Genomic DNA, 19,796 nt, shown 5'->3' on the forward strand with positions numbered 1-19,796 from the left:
TTTGTGTGTGTGTGTGTGTGTGTGTGTGTTTTAGGGCCACATTCATTGTTATTTCTGTCAGTAAAAACATTCCCTAAACAGAATCCTAAGGTGCTGGCTATGACTTAAATCCCACACTACTAGGCTGTGACACAGTGCCTAGGAGAGTCATGTTACATCACTCACACAAACTTCCCCCTCTTCCTATCATGATGTTCAATGTCTATGAATCAATGATATACATCAAACAGGGCCTCTTTAAACAAACAAACAAGCAAGCAAGCAAACAAACAAAAAAGACACAATAAAACAGGGCTCTGGGTTTGGGTGTGTTTGCTTTTTGTTTTTCTTTTCGTGAAATGAGATCTCACTCTGTAGCTGGAACTCACTGTTAGCCAGGCTGCTCCTGGTCTGGAGGCAACAGCTCCCACCTCTGCCTCCCCAGTGTTGGGACTGCAAGCATGTGCCGTCACAGCTGGGCTCTGTACTAACTGGCACCTTGATTGTTGGCTCTCAGGAACCTAACCTTGGATTTCTGGATCTGCTGGACCAGTGTTGCTGGCTCTTCCTGGAACACGGACTGCTTGACTAATGAGACTTAGCTGTAGCTCACACCAACTACGGCCATAGGCTTTAATCCTAGTGAACAGGCATGGTTTGTGAATCTCGAATTTTCAGCACAGAGGGCATGACATGCTAAAAATCCAATAGTAGTTTTAAACTGAAGTGTTGGCTTTATGTTAACCAATTACATTTCAGAATGTCTGAAGCATAATGACAGACTTCTCTAATTCCCAACACTTGAGAGGCCAAGGCAGGAATATGACTATGAATTCAAGGTCAGCTTGGGTAAATTCTTCTCTCAAAAGTTGTGTGTGTGTGTGTGTGTGTGTGTGTGTGTGTGTGTGTTGTATTGGAGGGAGCATTAGCTAAGCATAGTGGTAACATCTGTAACCCCAGCACTAAGGAAACTGAGACAGGACAGTCAGAGCTGAAGGCAATCCTTGGTTACATAGTATAGTGAACAAGGCCAGCCTGGGCTATATGAAAATTCTGCCTTGTATAATAAACATCTTTTTTTAAAAAAAGTAAATGAAAAAAGAAATAAATTCAGATCTACAGAGTGGGTGTCAGGTGTTGGGGGAACTTCCAGATCAGATGGTAGTGAACTACCTTCAACAAAGAGCTGAGGCAGGCAGAGAACAGGAAGGACTCAGTTGTAGCGGTCTCCGTTGAGGACAGGTAGCATGGCACATAGGTCCTGCAGGACAGTTTGCCCAGGGCACTAAGGAGAGCGCTGGTACTGACAGCACGCCTGCTCAGCGGGAGGAAAGACTTTGGCATTGCTGGCCTCACCGGGAGGTGACTGTCCACGGCAGCCTCCTTACCTTCACAAAGGGAATCCAGTCGGCTCTCTTTCTCAGGGTAGTCGTGGGTCCTGACATGGTCGGATTCTGTACATTACCTCTCCCAGCCTCATAGTCTGGGAACGTCCACATCCTTTGTTGCTCCATGAAGATGCTTTGGAAGTTTTGAGAAACCTAAAGAGGATGGAGAAGAGACGGACAGCTGCTGCACTTCAGGAGGTGGCTGCTTCTCCAAAGTGCTCAGAGAAGCAGGACTTTCCTTTTCTTCTCTCACTGTCTACTCTAAGTGCATGCTTTGCCTAACACTTTGGGCTACACTGGCTCTCTAAAGCTCTCCTCCCTGGCCAGCTGGGTGCTTGCCTACCACACAGCTCACCTCTGTGCCTAACTCAACATTATGGCTTTTTTTTTCTTTTCTCTATCTTCCTTCTTGGGCATCTGCTGAGATTTATAGATTGTCTGCTCTGGGATTTTCCTCTTAAATTCTAATAAAAATAAAAGGAGAAAGGCAGGGAGAAGGAGGGGAGGGATAAAGGAGAGAAGGAAGGGGAGGGGAGGGATAAGGGAGAGAAGAAAGAGAAGTAGGAAGGGAGAAGTAAGGGAGAAGAGGAAGAGGAGGAGGGTGGGGAGGGTGAGGAGGAGGGTTTGGATCCAAACACCAAACTATGTAAAAAACCCAGTGACGTAACATCATCACTACTGGGTTTGGAAGTAGGAGGGTCACCGAGTCTTATTGGCCACCAGTCCAGCTCCAAGTTCAGTGGGAGAGCCTGTCTGAGGGAATAACACAGGGAGTGAGAGATCAGGATACCAACTTCCTCTTCTGGTCTTCACACACGTGCCCAGGCCTGCTCTGCACACAAATGCATGCTCACTACACATATGTATATGTACACATACAAACAAAAAAGGAGGAGGAAGATGAAGAGGAGGAAAGAAGTGGAGCCTCAAGGGAAATTGTCTTGGATCTCAAAAAAACAGCCACTAACTTATTCTTTCATTCTCCCCACCCCGCCCCGAGTGTGTGTGTGTGTGTGTGTGTGTGTGTGTGTGTGTGTGTATCTTGCCTGCGTGTATGTCTATGTACCATTTGTGTTTAGAGGCCAGAAGAAGGTGTCAGATCCCCTAGGACTGGAGTTAGAAATGGTTGTGAACTGCCATGCCCCTGGCTGCTGGAAATCAAATTTAAGTTTAGAAGAGAAGCCAGAACTCTTAACTGCAGAGCATCTCTGTAGCCCTTACTGATCGAGCGTCCTTGAAATAGCCCTGGAGGGAAACGGATGAGTGAAGAGGCCTTCGTTATGACAGTACTTGACATGGACACCTCTGTGTGGCCCAGGCTCTCACTCATCATGATGGCAGTGCGCCTCACCTCTGCTGAGTGTCTGTGCCAAAGATCGGAAATACATTACCACAGCCACTTGTCTATGTTTTGGGTTGAACTCTAAATATAAACAAGAAGTAAACTGGGAAAGTATTCAGTTTTTCTGACCACATGGTAAACTAGAACTCTGAGTGTTAAATAAATCCTGCTCTCTGCAGCCTTCCCAGGATACCGCTACTAAGAGCTCAGATGCTAGCACTGAACCTAAGGACCTGCCTCCTTTCCTTCTCACGCCTTCCAGCAGAGGCTATATGGCTAACTTCCGACTGCCAGCTCCTTTCTCATCCACTGTGCTCAACCACAGTGCACTGGGACAGTTATACAATGACGAAAAAAGGTTATCTAACATCTCAGTATGAGCTAGTTAAAACTAAATCAATCTCGCACTAACTACATTTCAAGCATTCCACAGCTATGTGTGACATGTAAACACCAGAGCCATGGACACATGGATGCGTGGCTATGGGCATCAAGGCAGGATGCTGAGAGAGATGCTATTCTAGGGCTGGGCAGCAAAATCATCCTTAAGGAGCCAGACACTTAATATTTCAGTGTCTGCAAACCATGACTCTTCAGGTTTGCCACTGGGGTGTAAAAGCAGCCACCAATAACACATACACAGGCACGAGGAGGCTGGCATCTGCAGATTTGGGTTTTCACAAACTTTCTGTGTGGCAGTCCTAACCCACCTCCCCTGGTGAAGGGACTGGGGTAGGATTAGGCCTTGAGAGGCCTTTGCCCTCTACTAAGGAAGGCACATACAAAGGTAACATCTATGAGGCACAAAGCCTTCCCCATGTCTCAGCCATCAAAGCAGTAAGAAGCTCTTGGTGCAGCCACTCAGTTTGTGGCATGTCGTTTCAGGAGCGGGGATGGACCAAGACAGCTGGCTCCCAACAGAACTTTATTTTGGAAGAACAGGTGGTGGGCTTCAGGCTGCAGTTGGCTGACCCCAACCTTGGGCATTAAAGCACCAAAAAAAAAAAAAAAAAAAAAAAAAGACCACACACACACATATGCACATTCTCTCATACACACATACTCTTTCTCTCTCTCACACACACACACTCACTCTCTCTCTCACACACATACTCTGTCTCTCACGCACACACACATACTCAGGCGCTCTCTCTCTCTCTCACCACACACACACACACACACACACACACACACACACACACTGGACTGCCACTATCCATCTTGGGAACACAACTAACATTCCTCACAGCATTGCTCTAAGAAAGCCAAAGCTAGGAACTCTTGCCATGAGTTTTGTAACCAGCCTGGGTTTGCTGGCTAGACACAAGCTAGCCATCAGCGAAGAGGGAGCCTCAGTTGAGAAAATGCCTCCCTAAGATATCCGGCTGTAGGCAAGTCTGTTGGGCATTTTCCTAACTAGTGATTATTAGGTCTAAAGAAGGCACCCAAAATGCAGTGCTGCTGACAATGTCCTAACAACAGTCTGGGCTCAGCTCAGGATGACTCTGTGCAGACCGGAGGACTGGTACCTGCGCTCACCATTGCTCGGGAATCTTATGAAGCACATTTCAGCTTGTCCATCATCTGCCTCCTACAGCCAACTACTACTGGCAATGAATTTTCTAGTTCCTGATTAACTCAAGCAAGCCTGTAGCAGATCAAAGTTCCCATGCTAGTTTCTCCCGTGCTAGCTTCTCCCATGCTAGCTTCTAGACTGATCTGGCTCACACTGCCCCCCAGCCCCACCCCCACCCCTAGGCTGCTACCTATCGCCTTAAAAACTTGGCAAGGCCACCAGCTTGCCATTCTCTCTGCACCCCGCCCCCAGAGACTGCATTGATGGCTTAATCCCCAGTAAACCTTTCTGTCTACCCATGGAGTGGTCTAGCTCAATATTTCACTGCAGCCTTGCTTACAGTGAGGGCGGGTGGTCCTGGGTACTATAAGAAAGCAGGTTGAGCAAGGCATGAGGACAAGCCAGTAAGCAGCACCCTCCATCAGCTCCTGCATCAGCTCCTGCCTCCAGCCTCCTGCTCTGTTTGAGTTCCTGCCTTGGCTTCCCTCAGTGGACTGTGATAAGAAATGTGAGCCAAATAAACTCTTTCCTGTCCATCCAAGTAGCTTTTAGTCTTGGTGTTTCGTCACAGCAATAGTAGGACCATTATAACTAGAACACTGAGCTACACAAAATCCTATAAGGAGGAGGAGGGGGAGGGGGAGGGGGAGGGGGAGGGGGGAGGGGGAGGGGAGGGGGAGGGGGAGGGGAGGGGGAGGGGGGGAGGCAAAGCTACACGATTTTCCAAAAATCCAGAGGAATGAGATCGCGTGGGCTTAAGGGTTACAGACCAAAAACACAGTCCTGTAAATGATGTTGGCACAAAAACAAATCCAAGTGGATCTTCATGGTCAGTATGCTATTAAGTGAGCTCCGCCCCCAGCACTGGCAGGGGGCGGGGCCAGGGAGCCACCGGTGGTGGGGATGGGGAGACAAAGTAGCAACTTCCCATCCCGAGGTCATTCAAGTCCACCCAGGTTAGATTTGAGCCTGATCAGGTCACCCAGCTGATTTTTATCTTGCAAATAATTTACAACTAGGGCTAACAAGATAGCTCACTGCTGAAACCGTTGTTGTTGTTGTTGTTGTTTTGTTGTTGTTGTTGTTTTAAGTTATAACTCTGAAGTTCTGTATCCACTGCCTCATCTTTCCCTCTGAAAGTAATTTTAATCTGGCTTCTGCTACTATGAGGTTTCCTGTTGGAAGGCAGCAGGATTTACAGTGGAAGAGGCCAGGCCTGCATCCAGCCGCATCATTCAGGACACAGTGAGTCCCAGTGGGTAGAACCTTATCCAGTATGTCAAGAATATTGCAACCAGGGCTGGTGATATGGCTCAGCGGTTAAGAGCGCCAACTGCTCTTCTAAAGGTCCTGAGTTCAAATCCCAGCAACCATATGGTGGCTCACAACCATCCGTAACGAAATCTGATGCCCTCTTCTGGAGTGTCTGAAGTCAGCTACAGTAGTGTACTTACATATAATAAATAAATAATTGAAAGGAAAAAAAGAATATTGCAACCAAAACACAAACAAAACATACTGCAGTCCCATCTCAGACTCTGGGCTGTAGATGCTTGACAACTCTCCCAGGATGTCTGTCTAACCCTGGGCACATGTATATCTTCTTCAGCCCATATCCTCCTACTGTGTCTCTAAAACCTACAGGGGGAAAAACCCAAAAGGTAAAATCCCTTAGGCTTAGCTATCATCAGGTCTTGTTCTTCTTACAGAAAGGAGGCTCTTCCCAACAGGAAGATGGCTTATTACATTGTATATTATTACTCTAGAAAAAAGCATTGGCAGAAAAAAGAAACAGCTTTGTGTCATGTGTGGCTACACACACCTAATCAAGAAACTCAAGGGGGGGGGGGGGACAGGAGTATCAGGAGTTCAAGGTCACCCTCCACTACACAGCTACTTTGAAGCCAGCCCATGCTATATGAGATCTGGTCTCAAACAAACAAACGAGAAACTTTGTAGCAAATACTAAGCCTTTCTTCCAACCTCCTGTATTTATAGTAAGAATGCATTGTGTACCGAGGAAAAGAGTCCCATCTCTTTGGCTGAGTCGCTCAGCTTTTGCACATCGTCTGGGATGTGGAAATGTGAGAGGAGGCGCCTCAGCTGAGGTTTTAGATCATCCCTGTCTGTCACGTGCTGAGGCAAGACAAACGCAGCATCTGTTCTCCCTGACCCTGAAAAATATCCAAAATCAAGAGCGCGACCAGTGAGTGGGAGGCGGCAGAGACAGCAGATGGCCTTGGAGAGAGTTGGAAGCAGGCCCTCTGCTGGTGGGGAGCCGTTTTGTTCTCCCCTGACCCTGTGCCAGGCAAGCCTGCACCTTTTTTGCCACCCAGCCCCCATAAGCTTTCCTGGGGAGGTGCAAGTACTCTCAATGATCTCACAGCCCTCAGGAGAAACCCGCTAGAGCTCCTGGGATATTCTGTATACAACGGGAATGTCACTCAAGGGCACTCGGCAGAAACCTGACCCGACTTCTCAGTTCTCCGGAACACAAAAGAAGAGCAGAGAGACCGAAATTGATCCTGACGACTAAATTCTCTGGCAGCTGTGTAACAGAAAACCTGAACCAAGTCTCAGAAATCATTTCACCGGGAAGGATTGGTATGGCAATGGGTAAACTGAGGCGTAAGGAGGTGATATGCAGGACCAGGGTGACAGAAACAGGCCTGGAAGCCAGTCCACTTGCCTCTTAACCTACTAGTTGTAAAGATGGAGACAAAATGTCTACAGTCATGGCTACTGTCTTTCATCAAAAAATATTACTATCAAATTACAACTTATTACAAAGATGTGACTTTGGCATATAGGAAGACAGTGGTCCAAACAGGCCTTTCCAGTTAGTCTTATGTCAATTCCACACAAGCTAAAGCTATCTGAAATGAGGGAACCTCAATTGAGAAAGTGCCTCCATAAGATCCAGCTATTAGTGATTAATGAGGAGGGCCTGGCCCATCGTGGATGGTGCAATCCCTGAGCAGGTGGTCCTAGGTGCTGTAAGAAAGCAGACTGAGGGGCTGGAGAGATGGCTCAGCAGTTAAGGGCACTGACTGCTCTTCCGACGGTCCTGAGTTCAAATCCCAGCAACCACATGATGGCTCATAGTCATCCATAATCAGATCTGATGCCCTCCTTTGGTGTGTCTGAAGACAGCCACAGTATACTTACATATAATGAATAAAATCTTTTTTAAAAAATGCCTTGATTTGGGTATTCCAAAATAAATAAATAAATAAAAAGAAAGCAGACTGAGCAAGCCATGGGCAGCAAGCCAGTAATCAGTGCCCCTCCGCGGCCTCTGCATCAGCTCCTGCTTCTAGGATCCTGCCTTCCCGAGTTCCTGTCCTGCCTCCAACACTGAGCAATGTGGAAGCATAAACCCTGTCCTCCCCAGCTTGCTTTGTGGTCATCATGGTTTGTTGCAGAAATAGAAACACTATGTCACAGTAATCACGGCCCCCTGCTCTACGCTAGTAAAGGCCAGGCTCTTACCTGAAACATGGGGACCCAGAGGACCAGGGGATGCAGCGTGAAGGTCAGTGACACAGGCTTTGCCATCTTCCTCACTAGATCCAGAGACTTGCTTAGCAGCTAGGCTCAGCACCCTGGAGATGGGCAGATACTGGAGTGCCTAGAGAGACAGACCCGAGCGGGCACAGGTCAGCCTAGGTTGCGACAGAGAAGGAGGGAGACAGGGCTGAAACTTCAGAAACCTTCCCCATGAGAGAGGCTGGAGCTGGGAGACCCAGCTGCCACCAACCAGGAAACACTTCCTCTTCCCCACAGTGGTCATGGACTTGAGTGGGAAAGCACAGGTGCTCAGGGTGTGAGGAGAAAGACCCAGGTTTATTTATTTATTTATTTATTTATTTTTAAAGAGCTATTTATTTATGTGAGTACTCTGTAGCTGTCTTCAGACACTCCAGAAGAGGGAGTCAGATCTCATTACAGATGGTTGTGAGCCACCATGTGGTTGCTGGGATTTGAACTCGGGACCTTCAGAACAGTCAGCGCTCTTAACAGCTGAGCCATCTCTCCAGCCCCAAGACCCAGGTTTAGGAGTGCATGGTTGTACGATCATGTGACAGAGGAGAGAAAGAAGTACAGACCACAGCGCTCGCTGGCTCTGCAGAGGGAATGGATCCGGGTGACCACCGGGTTTCTTTGGGGATCCTCTAACCTGACTTAGGGCATCACCCTCATAATTCTCACTCCATACTGTCCCCTGACCCCCTGGCTGCTTTGGCAATGCTGGGGACAGAACTCCTTCCTGGCCCTGCTCAAGCTATGGTGCATATTCTACACCTGCGCTACTAAAGCCACCTTAACTATTTACTTTATTACTCGTCATTATGTTCTGAGACAGGTTATCACTGTGTATAAAGCTAATCTTTAACTCACCACAGAGACCAGCTTGGCCTCAGAATCAAGACCCTCCAGACTTAGCCACTGGGATTAGATAACACCACCATGTCCAGCCCAGCTCCGCTTTCTAACCCCATCACATTGTAATAGAAATTTACTCACGCCCCCCCCCCCCCCCGTGCGCCTCCACCCCTTCCAACCAGCAGGGGACCCTGTTACTTTTTAGCAAAGGCCAAGGCTTTGCTGCATGGCCCAGGACAAGCATCCTGACATGATTTCCTCATTACATTCTGCCAAGGAAAAGCCGTGTGCCGGAATGGAAGTCCCTGAATCCTAAGACACCAAAGGGAGCAAGAACTGAATGAATACCAAGCAGAACGGGAGAGGTTTTCCTGAGAGAGCCAAATGGACAGAGTGCTGGCTGGGGAATGTTTCCTCATGTCAGGGCACCGTGCTTCCCCTTCCCCTTCCCCAGGGCATGTGTACCGGCACACTAAGGGTCCTACTACCTGCAGGAAGTGATGGATGGTCCTGAGAGCATGCAGGTGACACACTAACCACCTGGTATAAATCGCCAGGTCCTCCTGAGTCACCAGGTCGGGACGGTTGTTTTTTCCCATAAGTAAGTTTTCTCTAGCAACCGACAGCCTTTCTGCTCTCTGAACTGAGTCGTTGAACTCCTGCATGATGTAGTCAACTTGTTTCTGTTTAAGAGAGATACAGACACACCGTGGGCTGTTGGCAAGCATTGTTCTCTGCAATGCTGTCTGGGCGGCAAATAAGGGACTTTTTGAGTCCCACCCCCCCAAGTTCTTCTACAGTTTGGATTCAGTTGAGAGAGGCAGTGTCTTACTCTCCCAACTCTGAGGGACAGCAATTTAACAGTGCAGGAGGGTGTTTGGTATCAGGAGTCTACCTCCGACCTTCCTATTTTGGCCAAGTCTACAAGAAAAAAAAATGCACATGTCCTAGGTCCTAGGTAAAAATTATGTCAGGGCTCATTTTCAAAGTAGGAATCTTTTTTTTTTTTTTTTTTTTTTTTTTTTTTTTTTTTTTTGGCACTGTGACACACACCTTAATCCAAGCACTTAAGAATCAAAGGCAAGCCAGGTGTGGTGGCACACGCCTTTAATCCCAGCACTCGGGAGGCAGAGGCAGGAGAATTTCTGAATTCGAGGTCAGCCTGGTCTACAGAGTGAGTTCCAGGACAGCCAGGGCTATACAGAGAAACCCTGTCTCGAAAAACCAAAAAAAACCAAAAAACCAAAAAAACAAAAAGAGAGTCAAAGGCAAATGGATCTATGTGAGTTTGGGCCAGCCTGGGCTACACAGTGAGTTCCTGGACAGCCTGGGTTATATACTGAGCCCCTGTCTCAACAACAACAATAACAAAAGTAGCAATCTTTGTCTTCTGCTACTTTATGGCAGAGCACAGGAGAAGGCATGTCCATCGGTTCCTTTCCTATCTTTAGTTGTCAGTTTCTTTTAAAAAGAAAGGCAGCCTGCCATGTGTGGGGCCTCGCTCGGGCTTGACTACCACGTTCTCCTACAAATGGGCCTTGCAAGCATGTTTGGAGTTAAGTGTACGTCCTTAACCAAACACTGCTTGTCCTCTAAAGAGGCCTTCAACCCAGCAAGTAGCTTCAGGGTACGCACAGAGAGCTGTAAGGAGGACATCAGGGCCACCCTGAGCAACCAATGGGATGACCGACATCACGGCCACATTGTCCTTTACAACAACGACAAGCTTACTGGCCGTGTTGCTTTATTTAGAAAATACATATATAAAGCAACTAGAGATGGTTCCGTGGTTAAACATGCCAGCTGCACTCACACAGGCAGCTCCTAGCAACCTGGCTGTAACTCCAGTTTTAAAGGGGATCTGCTGCCCTCTTCTGGCATCCATGAGCATTGCATCCATGTGGACTAATGTGTGCACACACATAAACACATTAATTTAAAATGAAAATAAAAGTCTTTTTAAAATTACATCCATATATCATATATACATATACATCATTACATATGCGATGCACAGATACATGCTCTCCCACCGGGTCTGCTCCCTGGCCCCTTACCTTATAAAGAGGGTAGAGTTCTTCCATGGCCATACTGGTCTGGCAGAGCCTCTTCCACCTCAGCACGTGCAAATATTTACTCTGGCCCAGCTGCGTAATTCTCTCTGTGTAATACTTTACCAACAACAAAAATAAGCACTTACCAGAATATAATTATAGAAAGGGGGCTGATCGAGCCTTACGAACACTAACAATATAGGTGATGGTTGCTTTGAAAATACTTTTTTTTTTCTTACAGGAACACCATCAAATGAAGTCTGGTTCAAGATCCTTCCGATGTAAAGCAACAAGAGCAAGCAGATGTGTCTAAATCTCTGTGATCTGCTACTGAATTAACTGGTCACAAGCTCCTTCGTCAGCTACTGGACTGTTGGCAGTGACTTAGGATACTATAGGCTTAAAGTCGAGCTGAAGTTCTGGGTGGAGAAACTGAAATTATGGCTGGGAGAAATGCTGGATCAGTAAAATGCTTTTCAGAAAAACACAGAAACCAGAGTTCCATCTCCAGAACATATGTTGAGAAGAAAAGAGAAGAGAAGGAAAGGAAAAGAAAGGAAAGGGGAGGAAAGGGGAGGGGAGGGGAGGGGAGGGGAGGGGAGGGAAGGGAAGGGAAGGGAAGGAAAGGGAAAAAAGACAAGAAAAAGCAAAAGCAAAGCCATTTCTGGCGGCACTCAGAACGCAGGGGAGGCAGAAACAGACAGGTAGGTCCCTAGGGCTCGTGACCACTCGACCTTCCCTGCTTGGCAAACTCCAAGAGAGAACTCCTGTCTCCAAAGAATAAGATCACAGCACCCAAGGTGTGACACCTGAGGTTTTCCTCTAGGAAACATACAAGCACACACATGTACCCATGCATCCATGCACACACACACACACACACCTAAACCTGTGAGTCAAAAAGTCCATTACAAGTAAGATTAGTGGCTCAGAGAGGTGGCCCTCTGGGTAAGGGAACTCCTTATGCAATCGTGATGACCCGGGTTTGATTCCTGGGACCCTTGTGGAGATGGAAGGCAGGAAGTAACTCCATCAATGTTGTCCACCGTCCCCCACGTGTGCACCACGGTGCGTTCCAAAACACATACACAGAGTAATAACAAAAAAGAAAAAAATTAAGACTATAGTTTATAAAAATCAGACTGAAAATTTTCGCTTACAATTAAAATAAAAGCAGTGGCACATTCCTATAACCCTCGTGCCTCGTGCTCAAGAGGCCAAGGCAGGAGATTTATGAGTTTGAGGGCAGTCATGCAGATGGCTTTTCTATCCAGGGATAAAAATGACGCTGCGAAGAAATGAGTCCTGTTGCATTCTTTCATCACGAGTAGAGAATCTGACAGAATACTTGAGGCAACTGTTTTTCTGTCCCAACATAGTGCCAGGGTTCCTGGGGAAAGAGAACCACTTGTCATGGTTCCCGCGAGCCGAGACGCTCACTCACGCTGCTGAGACCCAGCAAGGAGAGGAAACGGTAAGGGAGCGGAGGGACCTCTGAGTTAAGGAGAGAAGACTTGAAACGTGAGGCGAGGCGAGGCGCGGAACAGGAACCCAGGAACCGGGGAGTTTGTAGGCTGCGGCACTGGAGAGGAGGAAGCCAGTCAGAGAAAGGCAGGCTCGGAAAGGACCCCACGGGTCTGTTTGTTGAGTACCTAGCCAGGCACGCAGCAGGAGACGCTCCAGGAGGCTGTGTAAAGAATAGCTGACCCTGACCGACCGAAGGCCAACAGCTCTTAATAGGTTCTTACTGGACTGGCTGCAGGCTGTTCAAGTTCCAGCCACCAGGTGAAAGTGTCCCTGGATACCCGAGACATCCAACACCAGGGCTCTGGTAATGAGGACAAACTGAGCCTAGAGTGAAGATTATCCTAAAGCCACACAAGGCAGCCCTGAAGGGAGTAAGTGGGTCTGTGACTTAAAAGCTTCCCAGAACAAAGTCCAACACTTGACGGGAAACACAAAATCCACGGCATCCGATAGTGAAAATTTGATTATTTTTAGCATTCATTTATAAGTGATTTTATAAACTATAGTCATTCAAAGCAACAAGGAAAAGATCTGTGGGCAGAAGAGCAGTTAGTGAGAAGACGACAAGAACCAACCTAGTTAACAAGGTCAGCAAGCCAAGTGTTTAAAGGTCCGAAGACTGAAAGCGAATGTGAATGCAGCTTGAAGAGTCTAGGAGTCTAAAAGTAAATACACGTTTGAAGCAAACACTGAACCGACAAGATTAGAGGTACATTAGACTTTGCATGGAAAATGTTAGAAAACTTCAACTGGGACTGGTGGAGGTGGCGCACGCCTTTAATCCCAGCACTTGGGAGGCAGAGGCAGGGGATCTCTGAGTTCGAGGCCAGCCTGGTCTACAAAGTGAGTTCCAGGACAGCCAGGGCTACACAGAGAAACCCTGTCTCGAAGAACAAAAACAACAAGAACAAAAGCTAGTAACCTTGAAGAGCAATAGGAACTTCACAAAATGAAGTAGGTACCAACTGCAAACAAGGATACAGCCAAAGGGAACAGGATCTTGGTCTTTCCGAGGTGATAGGAAACACTGTAATGGATGTGCAATTTAAGCAACGGGTCTCGGAGCTGGGCTTAAACTCAGGAATGAGCTTGACAATTAAGATACTGTTAACTAAGAATGATATAACGTATAATTTAGTCAAGCCTTTTTGGTTAGTTGTAAGAGTGGTTGTGCTTGTGTGGAGGGTTGAGGTTGATTTTGGAATAGTTTTTTCTAGTCAAATTAAGTCTAGGAGAGTTAAGGATGTTTTTAGGCTTAGGTTAAGAGATTTTATGGGTGTAATGCAGTGAATAATGGATGGGAAAAAGCCTAGTAAGGTTGAGAAAGATGAATATGAGTTTGCTTTGTTTATTGAGAATTTTATAGTCACTCCCAGAACCCAGAAAACTCTGTTTAAAGAAACCGTGCTTAAAAGTTTTCAAAAATTAAGAAATGCTCTCGCCAGGCGTGGTGGCACACACCTTTAATCCCAGCACACGGGAGGCAGTCTCATGCTAGCTGTCCAGGGTCAAGAAACACAGACACAAGTCCATGATGAGGAACACTGGTGGCCATGTTTGAAGGCCGCCTAATCCAGCATCTATATTTTTCAGCATCATGACTGCTATGATTTGGACCTTAAGGGTCTCCCACCAATACTGTCTTTTGAAAGCTCAGTCCCCAGAACAGCAATGTTCAGAGGTGGACCTTTGGCAAATGAATGGATCAATGGGGCCCGGACCTTATCAATGGATTAATCCATTTATGGATTCAAAAATTAGCGGCTTGACAGGGCGGACCTTTGTTCTAAAAAGTGAGCTCTCTGCTTTGTGGCAACCCAGAGGTGAACAGCTTCCTTCTGCCCCATCTTCCAGCTGTGTTATTCTCCCTCACCACAGGCTAAGAAACAATGCAGCCAGGTGTGAACAAAAGTTGCTTGAAAACAAAAAGAAAATTGTACATTACATTGAATCTTCCAGGTGGCTGTCTAACTGACAAGAACTTCAGTGGCTGTGGAGAACTGGATGTTGCAAGCCTAATTACAATTGGTCTTGGACTACTTTTAGCTTCTATAATAGCCATTCCGGGCTCATCTCTGCGACTGACCTTACATCTTTGCGACTATTGGGTAAATCCTTTGGAATGTACAGATGGAAAATTAGTTTCCATTGCCATGCCCATTCCAGTGGTGTCTACATAACAAGTCCAAAAGCTTGGCCGCAGTCCTGAGGCAAAAAGTTTCACGGAAGCTGGTCTCCTGGAGGTCCTTGGTGTTCTGTAACTTAGATGTGGTCCAGATTTGTCCTTGCGATAGTCGGTGGAGGGTTTTGTGTGCTTTCTTTCAGTATTGTTTTATTATAGGTGCCCCCAAGGAATGATTTGACACATAGCCAAGTTAGATTGGCCATTGTTTCCTGTCCACCACTGGTGTCCCAACATCCTAGTCAATCCTTGAGCTGACCTTGGGCTTGGAATCTTGTAAAAATGTTACTTATTCAGACAAAATCCCTCCAGTGTTGAAAGAGAGATAGTGAAAGAAATCAGGTATTGCAGTTTACTGGATAAGAGTTAGAATCTCAGGGCAAGTTCAACAAAGTAAATTTAGAATTCTCATTACAGTCATGTATGGCAGACTACATTACATAATAGAAGAAAGTTGGTGGGCTCCTCTGGTAAATGGAGGTTCCCCACAAACACTTAGAATAACAGCTGAGTCACTCCTAGATGCAGGAATTTACAATGGTCTAGGAAGAAGGTGGGTTGTGGTTTAAGAAGGAACTAGAGTATCTTGTTATTCACAGAAAGGTTAGCAAGAAAGGGACCTCCCTAGTGCATACTTCCAAAAATAGCATAGCTAGGTATTTACTAAGGGACCCCTGGTGGTGGGTTACACAATAGACTAGAATTGTGGCTAGGGTGTGAAGCCCTTGTACCTGGAGCATAAAGCCCTCACAACTGGCTTCTAAGAATAGCTGACTTTAGGTAGGGCTGATTTTATCTCAGTTGTAACCACTGCCTGGTTCCTGCTGCTTTTATGTATGCATTTTTCTGTTTTGTGTAAAGAATCATTATGCATAGGATGACTTCAGTGAATTTTGGCTGATGTATCACCTAACTACCTTGTTTTCTTCGGTAATGACTATATAAGCCTGATGCTCACTTTGAGAAATTATACTCAGATTCAGCACTCTCTTGTGTTCCTGTCTGTTTGTCACTCCTTGCCCACCTGAGTACAGGAACCTTGATTCTCCCCGGGTTGAGGGACCCTGACTGGGTCTGCCCATGGCATTCCACCAACCAAAAGGCTAAAAACACCACCAGATAGCAATCAAGACATATAGCTGAGATTTCCCCCAAGCTGTAACTTGCCTACCAGTGTATTTGAAAGTGTCTTGATTTGTGACTTTTCTTTGTTGTGTTACTATGAGAACTTTATGATGTCATTACCATGTTGGAACAGGGAACTTGCGAGACCCTGACTTTGTGCTCCTGGGCCATGGTCACGCACATCGAGCTCCATAAGAAACTATACCTTAGTCCCTTCCAGGTGAATGCTGTGAGATTTGCACAAGTGACCCTGGAATGAAGCCTCTGATAGCAAGCCAAGAGACATCTTCCCTCATTTGGAAATAATAAATAAATAAATTCACAATCCAAAAAGTTAAGTCTCACTCCAAGCAAGAGAAAAGCAAAGAAAATCTCACTATATATTATAATAAAACATCTGAAAATTATTAAAAGCTTAAAACAGCCAGAGAACAGGAAATATATTGTGTTCCGAGATAGAATCCATTCAAGTCACAAGAGAATAGAGTAGCACCTTTAAAATAATGAATGATAGAAGTTGTCAGTCCAGAATTCTATAACCAAGGAAAAATAGCTTTATAAAATTAAAGAAAAAATCATTTTTATAAAATAACAAACACCATGAGAATGTCTTCCTGGCCGGCATGAACTACAAGTGACATTAAAGAAAGCTCTCCAGATAATACAGGAATGAATATATTATGGAAATCCAGGCTGTTCTAGAACTTTTCCAACCTTATCACTGTTGACAATTGAGGCATCATAATTCTTAGTTGCAGGATGTTCTGTGCAGTAGTGTGCGACATCATCCTTAGCCTCTGGTAGCTAAACATGAGATGCTCCAGTCGTCTATGTCCACTGCCCCCAAAACTCTGGAAGCCAAGAACATCTCCAGACACAAATATCTATTATCCCTACCCTTCCTCTCCCTCCATTGTGAACCCTGTTACACAAAAATGAATGGTGAGTACCAGGAAAACAGAAGGAAGGGAGGCAGGCAGGGAAGGAAGCAGGAGGGGAAGCAAGAGGGAAGAAGGAAAGCAGGTAGGGAGGAGGGAAAGAGGGAGGGAGGAGGGAAGGAGGGAGGCAGGGAGGGAGGTGGTAAGGAGAGAGGCAGGTAGGGAAGAGGGAGGGAGGAAAGAAAAGAAGGAAGAAAGACAATTATAAAGAGAAAAATTCTAAATGAACAACATTTTAACTTGCAAATAGAATCTCATTATCTTCTGTGATTAGCACTAACTACTTACTAAAGAGCTAACTTTATTTAAGAGGGGAAACAACTCATAACATGGACTACCTTAAATGATTTAATAGAAGTGAAGAATAAATCATTTAAAAACTTTAAATACTACATGATTATGCAAAGTTGAGAAGCTATATAAAAGTTCAGGGGTGTTTCATTGTCCTGCAACCTAAGCTTAGGGATTCTTCTGTCTTTGGTCAATATGATCAATATTATCAAATGTGCATACATAGTTTTAATTAATATCACAAGATGAAGTAATTCCTTTGCAAACAAAACAAAACAAAAACAACAACACTCGATGGAAGGACAATAGTCTATCAAATAGCAATCTACATTGATTTGCTTTTCTCTTGACGGTAGTAAGGCTGGCTGGTTTTCTCCCTCCCTCTCTCCTTCCCTTCTTCCCTCCTGTCTCCATCTCTCACTCTTATTACAATGTTGCAGGAATTTTAATGCAAATTATTTTCCTACTTTGAATTATTTTCTTAAGAGTGGTTTTCAGAAATAAACGTTTTTGTTTTTGTTTTTTGGCCTTTGGGAGATGGAGGTTGTTTTTTTCCTTGCAGAGTGGAAGACCGGCACAAACAGTATTTAGGCAGACCCGGTCAATCTCTCAGCCCAACAAGTTTAAGCTGAACTTAGCTGTGAGAACGAAATGATCTCTGATGAAGAAAGCATTTACACCAAGTCTGCAAATTACCCATCTCCAGAACACTTGCCCACAGGAGCTACCTAAAAGTCAGCTTGCTGATTCCTTTCTAATATACTCCAAGTATGTTTTCAGATTGCAAGATGACCCTACCTGCAACAGAAGCAGAGGAAGGTTTTCCGGTGTGTACTCTCGCCTTAGGCAGCTCTCTAGCTCCCTCTTGAGGACATCTGCCTGAATAACAAGGGGCTTGGACTCAGCCACCTAAACCCAAACAATGAATGAGTTTCAAACATCCTCAATCTACCAAATTTCAAATGTCAAAACATCCGATCTATCTAAGGATACAATGATTCGCACTTGCTTAGCTTAGCAATGAACAGGATGTGGGGCTGTTTTGTTCAAAAGTATCAGCTGTTTGCCGGGGTGGGGGTGGGGAGCTTTTCCTGCGAACTTCTTTCTCCCTTAGCTAAATCGAACTTGTTTTCCTGACTCCGCCCATGCCCCCCTCTCACCTGGAGAGTTCTCTTCAGAGCCGCTTCCCGTTCGCGTCTAAAGTGAGCGACATCCTTTGGTATTTGAACGGAGCTGCGGGGAGGTTTGTGCAACAGAAGCTGTGTTACGGGATGCTATGATAGAGCAGATAGCAGGCGGCCAGCCTGATCGCTGTGACCCTTCCCAACCTTTCCAGAAGGAATGTCACTCTGGCCCATGGTGGTGGTGGGGTATAAAGGCCACCCTCTTCTACTTTGATATACTTGATCTCTGCTAACCCTTCCCTGGCCAGTTTCTTTCTCCTCTCCAGAGTCTTTCCTCTGATTTACCCCAGTCCCCTACTCCACCCATGCGCGCGCGCGCGCACACACACACACACACACACACACACACACACACACACTTGTATTCCTTTTAGAGGGGAAATCTTGTGTCTGACACACAGTGTGCTTATTAAACCTTGTTGTCTTTTTAGTTGATATAGAACACTGACACTTTAATCACTGAAACAAAATGTTTTTATTTTTATGTTCATGGTGGGTTGTTGGAAGGTAGAAACGACATGGAACTATCAAATGGGAAATCCTTTAGGAAAACTTTAACCACACTTGCTGCCTCAGGAACACAGCTGGACCCTAGGAATCACAGAGCAGACATGGAGGATGGGCTGTTCAAGCCCAGAGAAGGGAGTCCTTCCCTAAGCTGGACAACAAGCGAGGAGTGGAGCTCGAGGACAGAAGATTAGTGCTGTCCCCATGGAGCTCAATGGGCAACGTGAGGCTTGGCAGCCCTGGGAATGCCAGAGGACAGCAGCAAAGCAGATTCCTAGCTTGCAGCCCCTGGCCAAGGAGCCACAGTGATATTTCTAAGATACACTTGAGGGAGCCAGAGGGACATAGCAGTAAGCTTACTTTGGTATTGTCCGCTTGGCCCCAAGAGTCCTGAGATAATGTTGTAAAATGCACTGGTAATGTGCTCCCTTGTTGGACAGTACTTCTGTTAAATGCTCTGTTAAGAGACTGGGGCGTAGCTCAGTGGCTAGAGCACTTGTCTTGCATGGGCAAGGCCCTGGGTTCAGTCTCCAATACTAAGGGGCGGGAACAGAAGGCAAGAAAAGGAAATACATGTTCTCACTTTGACAGTATAAGCAATAGGACTGGGACGCCACAGAAAAGATCAGCAGGGTCACTGGGCAAGGATGGCCCAAGCCAGCAAGTCCCTAGGGCCACAGAAGCCTAAACACCCACCTGGACACTTGGTGTCAGGTTTTTGAAGCTGGTATACTGGCTGGTTTTGTGTGTCAACTTGACACAGGCTGGAGTTATCACAGAGAAAGGACCCTCCCTTGAGGAAATGCCTCCATGAGATCCAGCTGTAAGGCATTTTCTCAATTAGTGATCAGGGGTGGGAGGTCCCATTGTGGGCGGTGCCATCTCTGGGCTGGTAATCTTGTTCTATAAGAGAGCAAGCTGAGCAAGCCAGGGGAAGCAAGCCAGTAAAGAACATCCCTCCGTGGCCTCTGCATCAGCTCCTGCTTCCTGCCCTGCTTGAGTTCCAGTTCCTGACTTCCTTTGGTGATCTACAGCAACGTGGAAGTGTAAGCTGAATAAACCCTTTCCTCCCCAACTTGCTTCTTGGTCATGATGTTTGTGCAGGAATAGAAACCCTGACTAAGACAGTTGGAGACAATCCATGCCTTATCTCTTCTCCTAGCCCTTGGTGGAGAGGGAGGAAAGAGGGAGGGATGGAAGGAGGGAGGAGGAAGAGCAGGAAGAAGAAGATCTTGAGAGTAAAATCAGCCATCAATGACAGGTATGTTGTCTGTTTTCTGAATCTTCATGGAGCAGAGAAGCAATGACCCACAAGAC

The 19,796-nt window shown here is 46.2% G+C and overlaps 1 protein-coding gene across 12 annotated transcripts in view; it reads right to left on the minus strand.

Moving 5' to 3' along the window:
- Positions 1 to 19,796, minus strand: part of Ccdc162 (coiled-coil domain containing 162) — a 177,677-nt gene that overhangs the window by 133,595 nt on the left and 24,286 nt on the right. For 10 of the 12 annotated variants that reach the window (XR_871443.3, XR_003948818.1, XR_001779633.2 and 7 more), the window contains exons 3-9: positions 17,949 to 18,021; positions 17,587 to 17,697; positions 10,729 to 10,842; positions 9,160 to 9,354; positions 7,778 to 7,916; positions 6,302 to 6,459; positions 1,368 to 1,520 (exon numbers count right to left, since the gene is read on the minus strand). Coding sequence is in view for 9 of the 12 variants with exons in the window: in XM_017314137.2 (XP_017169626.1) it covers positions 1,368 to 1,520; positions 6,302 to 6,459; positions 7,778 to 7,916; positions 9,160 to 9,354; positions 10,729 to 10,842; positions 17,587 to 17,697; positions 17,949 to 18,021 (943 nt within the window). In the remaining 3 variants the exon portion in view is untranslated. The remainder of the gene's footprint in view (positions 1 to 1,367; positions 1,521 to 6,301; positions 6,460 to 7,777; positions 7,917 to 9,159; positions 9,355 to 10,728; positions 10,843 to 17,586; positions 17,698 to 17,948; positions 18,022 to 19,796) is intronic. The other 2 variants (XM_011243230.3, XM_030245351.1) reach the window with 2 other exon arrangements.

The sequence above is a fragment of the Mus musculus genome, chromosome 10 (genome assembly GCF_000001635.26).
Source record: "Mus musculus strain C57BL/6J chromosome 10, GRCm38.p6 C57BL/6J".
NCBI lineage: Eukaryota > Metazoa > Chordata > Mammalia > Rodentia > Muridae > Mus > Mus musculus.